At 40.1% G+C, this 11815-nt stretch overlaps 1 protein-coding gene across 1 annotated transcript; it reads left to right on the forward strand.

The window, feature by feature from the left end:
• The first annotated feature begins 942 nt into the window (after nucleotides 1–942).
• On the forward strand, nucleotides 943–6512 carry BRS3 (bombesin receptor subtype 3). Its single transcript, XM_068204504.1, has 3 exons — nucleotides 943–1989; nucleotides 4647–4998; nucleotides 5581–6512. Exons 1-3 carry the CDS (start codon nucleotides 1559–1561, stop codon nucleotides 5986–5988), a joined length of 1191 nt encoding a protein of 396 aa, XP_068060605.1. The 5' UTR covers nucleotides 943–1558; the 3' UTR covers nucleotides 5989–6512.
• The last annotated feature ends 5303 nt before the right edge of the window (nucleotides 6513–11815 follow it).

Raw genomic sequence — 11815 nt, forward strand, 5'->3', positions numbered from 1 at the left:
TCCACTCCCACTATTTAGAAATTAGATCTTGGCTTTCTTAATTTTAGGAGATTTAGCTCAATGCACCACATTTCTTGTATCTTAGTATACAGAAAGGTTAATCAGGAGTTCATCAAAGTAAGACAATTTGAGCACATAATGAGATTTTTTGAGATTTGACTGTTGATTTATCTAAAGATGAGAAAACCCATACTAACATTTCTGACTGAGAAAGCATCAGGAAATCAGGAATCTTCATTCAGAAGATTTGACTCATCAGTTCTACCATTCAAAGCCAATACATACATGGGTTATTGCAAGATAACAGGCATCTATCCAGCAACTACCTATAAACTTGTTCATTCTTTGGTATATGTTGAAACAGTGGGAGTGTTTCAAGGGAAAAAAACGTAAGTGTTACCAGGCCTGTGGCCATAAATTTTAGTTTTATATTGCCTTTTGGAAGGTCACTGCATTTCTGTGATAGAAAGGCTAATCAGAGCATGTGGAATCCTCTGACTCCTCCCCTTCAGAGAAGACTATATCATATAGTTTTCCCCACCTAGGCTGATAGAGAAGACTTAACCCATGATGCTCTGCAGCACTACTGCCAATCTACATCAGATTGCTCCCCCATTGGCCAGCTGACCCTGCCCACCCCAACTGTTCATCCCTCATCCTCCCTACAGGCTGCTGCCCTTTGCCCACCCCTGTGCCCTCAGGTCATTGGTCACTGACCCCATATTCAAGTCGTGCAGACCACGTGGTTTTGTCTTTTGTCTCTGGTCCCTTTGGTGTGGTGGATGCAATAAAACCCTGCTGGACTACATCATGCAAAGACCCCTCCCATCTTTCCTCCGCTGAGCTATCTGTGGCGTGTGCATGTGCATGGACTTGAAATGGCTGTTCTTGTGGCCTTACTCTGAGTGGCTTCTGAAGGAGACGTTTCAAAGAAGGTTGCAGTATTTCTACCACCCTTCCACGCTGTGACAAGAGCATAGTCCGTTTCTATAGCTTTGTCAGAAAATACTAACTATATTCTGATATATTTTATCTGCCATTAATGTGTACCGAAGAGTTTTGTGTTAATTTAGTATATTCTCTGCTTACCCCTACTATTGAGAAAACTATTTCAGGTTTTCATTATATTCTCATTTTAGAAAATTTTGAAAAACAGCAATAAAGGTTTGCTATGTAATATACAAACCCTAATGCTACAGTTCTGATAAAATATGATTTTTACTTGCCAGACATCTCCAGTAAAAATCCCACCTCATTTCAGTTAATGTATTTAAAGGAACTCCGTTTCTCTTTTCCTCCTCCCTCTCTGTTCCACTAGCTGAAAAGCCAATTAAAAAATTCTCCTCCTCTCCAGTTCAGAACAAGATCTATGTGCATTTCTCCTAGGCATGTTTTGAGATCCAGAAGGGGGTGAAAATAGTTAATGTGCAACAGGAATCTGTGTTTCAGACACAAACCTGTACCTTTCCATTGACCCTACTGACGTGCTGCAAGCTAAATATTAAACATTTTTTTTATCAATTGAAGCCCAGCCTGGGGAGAAGAAACAGTTAAAGAAATGTCTCAATTATACTTGCAATCAGCTAATCAGACTTTGTGTGCATCTGTGGATGGTACAGAACTGAAATCAAGCTCTGATAATGAAACCACGAATGAAAAATGGACTGAAGACTCCTTTCCAGGATTAGAAATATTGTGCACAATTTATGTTACATATGCTGTGATCATTTCAGTGGGTCTCCTTGGAAATGCAATACTCATCAAAGTTTTTTTCAAGATTAAATCAATGCAGACGGTTCCCAACATCTTCATCACCAGCCTTGCATTCGGAGACCTGCTGCTTTTGTTAACGTGTGTGCCTATAGATGCAACACGCTACATTGTGGATACCTGGCTCTTTGGAAGAATTGGGTGCAAGCTGCTGTCTTTTATCCAGTTAACATCAGTTGGAGTATCAGTGTTTACCCTGACTGTTCTCAGTGCTGACAGGTGGGTCTGTACAACTGATTTGCCAGGAGATGCTGCAGGTTTGAAGTTAGAAATTAATAAAATAGCAGATATTATAATTTTGCATAGTCTTAAACAGCACATTGTAATAGACTAAAAATCCCAAACTACCAGTCTCCCATGTAATTTAAAAATGCGTGTTAGTAAAGTTGTAGCACTTTTTTTAAGAGAGTGAGGTGAGGAAAACTCTTTCACTCTTCTGACCTTTTATTAGTTTGAGGTACAGTACAAGGGTTTTTCTCAATTGCACAGAAAAAGGAAATGGCTTAAGGTGAGAAAAAGACAGTGTATTGGTGCTATCTAGTGGTATACTGAAGTAGTCAAGGAAGATAAAAAATAGAACTGATTATGACTGAAAATTCTTTAACCTATGCACTCAGGGAAGCTTTAAAATCCTAGAACATAAAAGACTGACATGGGATAAAAAGCCAAAAGAAAACACAGAACAGAACTAGGGGACAAAGAATTGACTCTCATGATTTGATGGCTAATGTAATTTTCACCTTGAAAATGCATATATAAATTTTTTTTCTCTTGTAGTTCTTCTATCTTTTACAGAAATATTTTAGCCCAGGGGTCGTGAAATTAAACTCAGGTTGTAATGACAGCCTTGCTAGGAGGGATCAGTGTTCTGACTGATGTCAGGAAGTGCTGAATCTGTTTTCTGTGTACTTCTTTTTTGAATGAACAAAACTAAGGAGATTTCAGTTCAATCAGCAGGAGCACTGAGGAGTAGGAAAAAAAAAAAGAAATTTAGTATTAAAAGAGAAAAAAATCATCTTGTGTGCCAGAAATTGTGCATCGTATGTAATAGCAAATTGTTCATGTGTCCAGAATTTTACCAGTGGTACTGTTACTGTACTCCAAAATAATCAGCCAGCACAGGAATGACCACATAGGGTCAAATCAAGGATCCATGTAGACCAATACCAGCCTCCAGCAGTGGTAGTATAAGGACAAGAAAAGACACACAGGAAGAATAAAAACCTCTATCCAACTACTTTTTTAACCCTATGCCTTCAGATGAAACCGAACAGATGTTGTTTCTGTCTATTTAATAACCTCAAAGGATTTCTCTTTTGGATACTTGTTCAGTTTTCCTTGAACTTGCTTAGCAATGACTTTCACTGCCTGTACAAAGTAACTCCTTTTATTTCTGCACTGCACATGGCTTCATTTGATGGTGCTGGCTCTTGTGTCAAAGGAGACAGTGATCCCTATTCATGTCTCCAGGCTATTCATGTTGTAATCCATGCTTAGGTTGTGTTTCTTTTAGCTAAGGTGTGCAGAGCAGCACATGATAATCAAAAGTTGCATGAATCAGGGATACAGGTAATTGCACAATTGTCTCTTTTGCTCTCCATTTTTTTTCTAATACTACCTAACATTTTGCTTTTTTGTTGCTGTTTTAGTTTGGGTTTATTTTAGGATTTTTTAACTACTGCTGAAGATAAGCTAATGTTTACACTGAACTACCTATTGTAGCTCCAAGGTCTTGGTCCTGTAGGATGTCAATTAAGAATTCACCATGACTAGATGACTAGATGATCTTTAAAGATCCCTTCCAACCCCAACTCTCCTCTGATTCTATGGTTTAGACACTTACTTCTGTATTTAATTCTTCATGAGAGCTGTTATATAAATACTCTGCACTACATTCTCACAGGGTAAATACATTGTAAACTTACAGAGCAAGCTCAGATCGGTCACGGGCTTAATGCCAGACTGTTGTGTTCCAATATGCTAGAAGAGCTCAAAGTCAATAAAAATGGTGTTTATTTCATAAATATCAAGCTAGCTTCCAGCTTTCTATTTAAACTTGCCTAGAGGAGAAAAAGACCAGATCCTCAGCTTGTGCAAAATGGTACAACTAAACTTTCTTATCCTCTGGGTCCTTTTTCACCACCTTTTCATTCCAGCCTTGTGCTTCCCTGGAGGGGTTGCTTCTTTCTGCATTATCAAGACTCCCTGGTCCTTTAGGAGCAGGGTATGTTGTTTCCTGTGCTTCATCTGCCTTCATGGAAGTTGGCCTTTTTCCATGTCCCACTTCCACACAGATCATCACACACCCATAGATTAATCCAGATTCTTCTTGTATGCCTGACTCAGTCCATATACTGCAGAATCACAGGCATGAATCAACAGCAGTGCCCTCTCCTGCTTTATAAATAAGAATGAATCCTGGAGCATTATTTTGAGTCACATCACTGCACTCAGCAGGGGTCTCGGGAAGACAGAAGAAAGGAGGGGTGAACATGCTTGGTTTCATCTATTTATAAAATAGTTAACCTGTTTCATACCTTCATCAGTGTTGCATACTAATTCCCTAATTTATCTTTCAAGGCAGAATCATAAAATTAGGAGTGATGATTGCTCTTAGTGATCCCAATCCAAACTTTAAAGTCATCTTTACATGGGAAAGTTTTAATGGCAACTCCTGCCCGTCAATCCATTAAAATTAATGCCTGAAATGAATTTTAACATTTTGATTTCAAAGAGCTAGTGTCTGCTCTCATTTCCAAGAGAATTCCAGCACCCTTTGTTTAGCAAGAACAGTAATGGCTTTAGTCTTAAGAATTTTGCAGTATGTGCTCACATTATTTCTGTGTTTATTCTGACAGCGATGTTGGTCATTTTAGGTACAGAGCCATCGTTAAACCCTTGGAACTTCAGACTTCAGATGCGCTCCTGAAGACCTGCTGTAAAGCAGGCTGTGTTTGGATTGTCTCCATGATATTTGCTATCCCAGAGGCTGTTTTTTCAGATTTGTATTCTTTCAGCAATCCTGATAAAAATGTAACTTTTGAGGCGTGTGCCCCCTATCCTGTATCTGAGAAGATTCTGCAGGAAGCTCACTCCCTGGTTTGCTTCTTAGTGTTCTATATTGTGCCCTTAGCTGTCATTTCTGTCTACTACTTTCTTATCGCCAGAACTTTATATAAAAGTACATCCAACATGCCAGCAGAAGAACACTCTCATGCCCATAAGCAGGTAAGCTCTGATCAAGCACTAAACTCTCCAATTTTCAAAAGTCTATTGTGCTGATTAAATACTAATTCTTAAGTACAAAGCTTTACCTGATAATGGAGTAAAAAGCTCCACAAACTTAGCCCATACCAAATTTGAATCCAAACTCATCTGTGCACTTAGTCATCTGCTCATGACTCATCATTTCTGAGTGCCCACTCCTTCCTAAAGAGAGTCGAGTCTGTCGTGCTTTATCATGACCCTGTAAACTGAAGAGTTAAAACATTTAATTTTAAATACTGGGAACTCATCCACGTGAACTGACAGATTAATTACTGTATTTTTAAGTCCTAGTCTAGATGAGAGTATCATGTGATTTACAATAGAAAAGAAATGTGCTTTTCACTGGGAATGCTTTGTTTAAAAATTGTGAAATAGATTTATTTTCTGGTTTGGGGTTTTATTTGTTTGTTAATTTTGTTTTTACTTTTTGCTTTTTTGGTTACTCAAGCATTTAGACTTTTACACTGCTTTGCAAATCAGCATCAACAACACAAACATTTTACTAATTGCTATTAATGCCAGCTATGCATTTCTTTCTTGTAGATTGAATCCCGCAAGAGAGTTGCAAAGACAGTGCTGGTGCTTGTGGCTCTGTTTGCCTTCTGCTGGCTGCCCAACCACATCCTCTACCTGTACCGCTCTTTCACATACCACACTTCTGTCAATGCTTCCACCTTTCATCTGATAGCAACTATTTTTTCCCGCGCCTTGGCCTTCAGTAATTCCTGCGTCAATCCTTTTGCTCTTTATTGGCTCAGTAAAAGTTTCCGGCAACATTTTAAAAAGCAAGTCTCATGCTGCAAGGCAGCATTCTGTGCAAAGCCTTCCAGTGCTCCGCAGAGCAGTTCTCCTACCAGAGCCCTGTCAGTCACAGGCAGCATGCATGGCTCAGAAATCAGTGTTACACTGCTAACAGATTATAGCATCACAAAAGAAGAGGAAAGTGTTTAGTCTGTGTGGGAAGAAGAAGGGCAGAAACGGAGTCATTGCTATCAAGTCACTGCTACTGGTATCCTGGAAAGAGGTGCCATGGCTTGCCCTATCTGTGAAAGTGTGTTCATCAGGAGTTCCTCATTTTTCAAAATATATAATAAACAAATCAAATTGTGTGGGGGAAGAAGCAGCAACAGCTGAACTTTCCAGCATAAGTTCAAAGGAATTACTCATGTTCCCAGGCATGAACACAGATTCCTATCTGGAATTCCTGGACTGGGCAGGAGAGGACTTAGAGTTGGTGCAAGAAATGGCTGTAAGGATAGTTTTGTTCTTGGTGACCTGCTCTTTGAGCCATGACTGAGCGCTCCCTCTGACAACTACTTGCATCCACAGCAAGCAAGCAAAGACACTTGGTCATAACACGATCAACCAGGCACATTTTTGATTTATTTATTTTCTTGTCCTGAAGGTTAAAAATGGGTAAACACATGAGAAAGAATGCTAAAATTAAAGAAGGCTAAGGTTTGTAGCACTGTGAAGTAAAAAAAGAAAAAGCATTATGGGCCAGATCCATACTAGCTGTTGCTCTGTCAGTGACTTAGAAATTCTGGGTAAGATCTGACTGCTTTGTAGTGAGATGGATGTTCCTAAGGAAGTCAAGGGAACGAGCAGGTGATCATTTCTCTGAGAAAGTTATAATCACCTTTAACCACACTTGTAAAATTCTTTGTGATATATGGGTAAAACATCTCGACAGTGCAGAGTTTTTTATTGTTACAGTGATTTAATATCAATAAATTGGAGTGGATCTGTATCAAGAGTTCTATTTGGGATTTATGATGCACTTTTGAAGTGCTCAAACATCTCCTCCTGCCTTACTTTATATCCCAAAGTGGTCTTGAGTGCACAGCCTGGATTTCTCTAAGGTGGAACTGTGTGTCCAATCCACCAAACCAGGCCAGAGTGAGTTTGAAGTGAAAAATGTACAGTGTGGAGAGTCAGACTGACCCCTTTACCTGCACAGATCCACTCCTGCTGTAGTGTATGTGGTTGTATCTAAGTGGCCTACACATACTCAAGCACACTGGGAGAGCTGTATTTTTTTCTACTATACTAATTTTCTATTCTTCAAGTTGCATCCTTTTTTAACATTAGGATAGGCTGTCTTAATGCCATAGGCCTTCTAATCTCAAATCCACTGATTTTATGACTGGGCTTGCAGAGGCAAATCAGGACAGTATGTCCATGCTCAGCAGCACTTCTGACAGGGACTGCCTTCCCATCAAGAAGTACTGGAGACAAGTCTTCCTACCCCATGTTACAAAATATTTGAGTGACACTTATTTTTATGAATGTTATGTTCCCTGAACTAAAATTTTGTTCTGTGGAAGCTGGTAATAGAAAACAAAATAGATTTTCCATTGTTTAAACTAAAGGACTTCTATTCCAAGAAAGAATTTGTGCGTTAAAATATAGAACAGAAGCTGCAACATATGAACTAAAATAATTCTGTCAGTCACAGAAGCTTCAATTTTAACTAACCCTTGAAGGTATAACCCCCCTTCAACTGCACAGAGCCCCTTAGCAACATATGGCTGGAAATCCATCCACTCATGCGTCACTAACTAAGTTGACTATAAGATGAGAAAATGTATTTACAGACTCTCTCTGTTGCCTGCTCTAATCAGAAAAATAAAGTCAAACTGTAAATCCCAGGGGCATTGCAATACAACCTCTGTCATCATCGTAAACCAGTTAATGATGGACCGGTTTAATCCCATCAGACCTGGCCTTGTTTTACTATGGTCCTCATGTTACAAACTGCAAGGCTACAAGCACTAGTTTTCCAATAGATCCCTCCTTTTATTGTACCAGTTGCACACCAGGGTAGGATCACTGAAATAAATATAAATACAATATAGAAATGCAATTTATGGCAAAGCGGAATCCAGAGACCTTATTTTACTCTCTTTGTCTCAATGTAACACATTGCCTGGAAGAGAGCCATGTACAAATATGAACATGTTGCACTGCTATTTTCTTCTTCTCTCTTTCCTTCATGGAGCTGCAGGGTGAGACTGAAATAAGTAGATAAGCCTACACACTTATGAACCTACATTTATCTTCCTGGATCTTACTATAGGGAATTCTAAACAAAAGAAATATCCACCAACAATACCATTGCTTACAGCATTTTTTATTCTAGCTTAGTAATGCCTTTGGGAAACAGATCTACATGTTTCTGGACTTCATAATTTGTCTCTGTCAGATACCAAATTTCCCACTGCAAAATCTTTGGCTAACCCTTAAAACCCAGTTTCCTAAATCACCATTTTTCTTCCTTTGCATGCAGCTACTTTTTGCTTGTTTAACTCCTCCTGTAACTGGATTGTCTTTCTAGTGTGAATATATCCTGTTACAGAACTGATGTTTTTGCTATATTCTGCACATTTTCTTTTTAAAGACTGGCAATATTTCAAGACACAATTTAATTATTCTGTGTACTTTATGCATTGATAATTCTGTACATTCAAATCTTCATGGCATGATGTATTGGAGTGATATATGGGTCAACATATATTTTTATCTAACCAATCTGATATTATTTATGACATCTACTCCTCACAATATCATCATGTATAAATAGTCTCCACATTACCATAACTGGATTTAAGGGCAAAGGGCTGTTTCCTTTGCAATCTTTTCTCGGCATTCCAAAATCAGATTCTTTCACACCTAAGTAATACAAGTGTAATTCTATAAGAGCGTATGGGAATACCATCTATGTACATAAGTACTGAGTATTATCTCGCAAATAAAAGGGAAGAAAAATTAGGGGTTCCCTATTTACGTCCACAGCTTAAGACTAGGTAGAAAAAAAGGTACAAAGTACTGAAAGGCTGACTCCCTCAAACGTTCTGTCCATATGGAGTCATACTGATATGCTAAAGTGAGAGTGACTGGGGTATAAAATTTAGTTACACAATTATAGCCATTTTAAAGCTCCTGCTCCTGTTCCCATAAAAACTGTTTTGTTTTATTTTACATGGGCTGCCTGTTGACACTCCTGTGTTTCTGCCGAGAATATTACAATTAAAGAATAACCCAAAGGTACACACAGCTACAGCACTTACACATTTCAATCAGTGTTACTTTAAAAATGTAATATGGGCTTTAATCAGCATTTAATTGTTGGCTCTGCCACAGATGGTCCCCTCAGTGCAAGGTGAACTGTGACGTGGAATTTCCATGTATGGGACATGATATTGAATTTTTAGTACATCTGTACTGGTTCTGTAATTTTTCCTACCATGAAGACTCCTCATCACTCTCAGTAATCTATGTAACAGCTACAGGCTCCAGACCCCTGAAAAGCTCAAAGAGGAGTAGCTGCCTGTACTTAGTCGTTAATTACTGCCCTTACTTAACATAACAAAACAGCTCAGGAAAACAGTGTCTACCTAATTAAGGATTAGCCAGCAAATTGCTGGTTCCCCTATTAAAGGGAGCAAAACGCTTCAGAAAAACCAATTTATCTGTATTTTTAGTAGGTGATACCTCTAGAACAACATTCAGGTTGTATCTTTAGAACATCAATCAGTTCTGATGAGCCAAAATTGGCGTATGTCACACAGACACAAATACAGAATCATCATGCTAATGCCTCCTTTTAATATTTACTTTGAGACATTCTGCCAGATTTTAAAACATCATTTCTTGATAGCTTGGACTAATCCGAGCTGTGGAATGCTTGAGCTCTTGGCACCCTCCTCAGAAGATGCAGCTTGCAGCAGCAGTGCTTGTGCAGCCATGATCTATGTAATTTCAAGGGTGAGATTGAGAGGAAAGTTGTCTCGACCCCACAAAATGATGAGTTTCCAGCTGAGTCGTCTGCCTGGGCTGTTCACTGTGTCTTTACCAAGGAGGAGGGAACAGATGGCAGTGACACCATTGGAGGCTGCGCCACAGCAGCTGCTGTTACACGTTCTGTTATGCAAAGGAAGTGTGAGGGAACTCGAGGCAGTTTGTCCTCATAACTACATCAAAGTGTGCATAGCAGATTTATTGAGCATTAACCCTGCTGCACTCTCTCACTCCCACTGGATTGAGAATAAATTTGGATTTCCTGCTCCCCAGGACTAACCCAGTGCCTTGCTGTATGCAGATCTGCACAGACCTTACTGCAAACACTCAGGTAATAAATATTAAAAACCCTGCAAAAATAAAACAAACAGTTTAAGACTTAAATTATATTTCTCTTACAAAGTTCAAGACTGTCATTATCTGATTTCCAAATATATACCCAATTCCAAATTTTATAAGCAAGTACAGTTTATATCAAGCCTCTCATGCTCCACTCCAAAATCCAATAACTGTTTGAAAATGAAGACAAATGTCCCTTAGGTGGTAAGTTTATAAGGGATCACAAAGCAGTCTTTGGACAACTACTGTAATAGACCTGCCTTGAGAAAATTCTTGAAGCATCAAAGATGTCATTAACTAGGTTGTACGTTCTTTGTGCAACAGCAAAGGTTACTAGAAATCTATATTTCCTCAGCAATTTTGTCTGACAACCTAGTGCCCAGGCAGGGAGCTGATGTTTATCTCTCCCTGCAGGGCTTCACAATCACACGTCTTTGATTTTATTATCATTCCATTTGTTCCTGGTATACTGATTTCCAGAAAAATTCTGTTTATAATTTTTATTTCTGAGTGGAAAGATTGTTTTGCCCCTGGAAACCAGCCACTGCCAGCTTTGCTGGGGCTGTTCAGCTCAATTTTTATTTATAACACGTAGGCTGATACACGCGGTTTTATAACTCTAGGTTGAGGTTTGTAAAAGAAAACACGAAGAGTGTGCTGCTTCATCCTCTAAATAGAAATACTTTAAAGTACCATAGCAATTAAAATTCAGCAATTAAAAATTCAGTTTTCATGTAATGCTGTCTGGGCTACACCGTAAAAACCACTAGATGGCACTATATGAAGGGCTTTTAAAAGAACTGGGAGAAATTTCAATTAAGTATCCACAGACAGAGTAGTAATTGCAGACTTCATTAATGCAAAAGGAATTGAGTGTTTTGAAGCCAAGCTTCATCCCACTAATACGACGTACCAACCCTTTCCTACGTGAACACAACCGCTGGACACCCTCAGCCAAGAGGGCAGAGAGAAGCAATGTGATTTCTTGACTTTCAGAGTGCCATTTCAATCTCATTTTTCTATTTTTGGTTCTGCCTTTGCCTCTAGTAGGACATGCGTGTACTTCCAGTGCCGAACGGCAGCCAGCCTTGCACAGCACCACTGGCAGCAAGCTGCTTCACTGTCCAGTGTTGTCGTAGGTGCAACAGGGAAAAGCCTGCAGCAGGGAGGACTTTCTGTGCCCTAAACTTTTATTTCTCATGTAAGTAAAGCTGCAGTAGTCCTCATGCAAGACCAATCAAGGTACAGCTTCTCGCCCAAAGCAGTCTGGTGCGCCAGGGGCACCTGCCCACATGCCCTGCCTATGATGAAAATAGCGCCGCAGTCTGAGGGTGAAGGGAAAGGAAAAACAAAACACAGCAGGAGAAAAAGGGGCAGGGCCGCTGGAGCTCGTGCTCCGCCCATGCCCCGCCCCCTGCGTCCGCCCTCCCCAGGAAGGGCTTTCTTTCCCCCTCCTTCCCGCTCCCCATTGGCTCCGCCGCTCCCCGCATGACCCAATGCCACTCGTCTCATTGGCTACAGCTCGGGGTAAAGGGGCGGGGCGGGCGGAAGGCACGGCGGCGCGTGGGGTATTTCCGGTCTTGTGCGCGCGCCGGGGCTCGGGACGGTGGTTGCGGCGGCCGCGGCGTGAGGTGTGGGG

The sequence above is a fragment of the Anomalospiza imberbis genome, chromosome 14 (assembly GCF_031753505.1).
Source record: "Anomalospiza imberbis isolate Cuckoo-Finch-1a 21T00152 chromosome 14, ASM3175350v1, whole genome shotgun sequence".
NCBI classification, from domain to species: Eukaryota; Metazoa; Chordata; class Aves; order Passeriformes; family Viduidae; genus Anomalospiza; species Anomalospiza imberbis.

Excerpts from the sequence above, each read along its gene's own strand:
- BRS3 (XM_068204504.1), top strand. The coding sequence starts at position 1,559 with ATGTCTCAATTATACTTGCAATCAGCTAATCAGACTTTGTGTGCATCT. Across the intron at positions 1,990-4,646 it reads ACTGTTCTCAGTGCTGACAG|GTACAGAGCCATCGTTAAAC; the intron begins GTGGGTCTGTAC and ends TGGTCATTTTAG. Across the intron at positions 4,999-5,580 it reads ACTCTCATGCCCATAAGCAG|ATTGAATCCCGCAAGAGAGT; the intron begins GTAAGCTCTGAT and ends TCTTTCTTGTAG.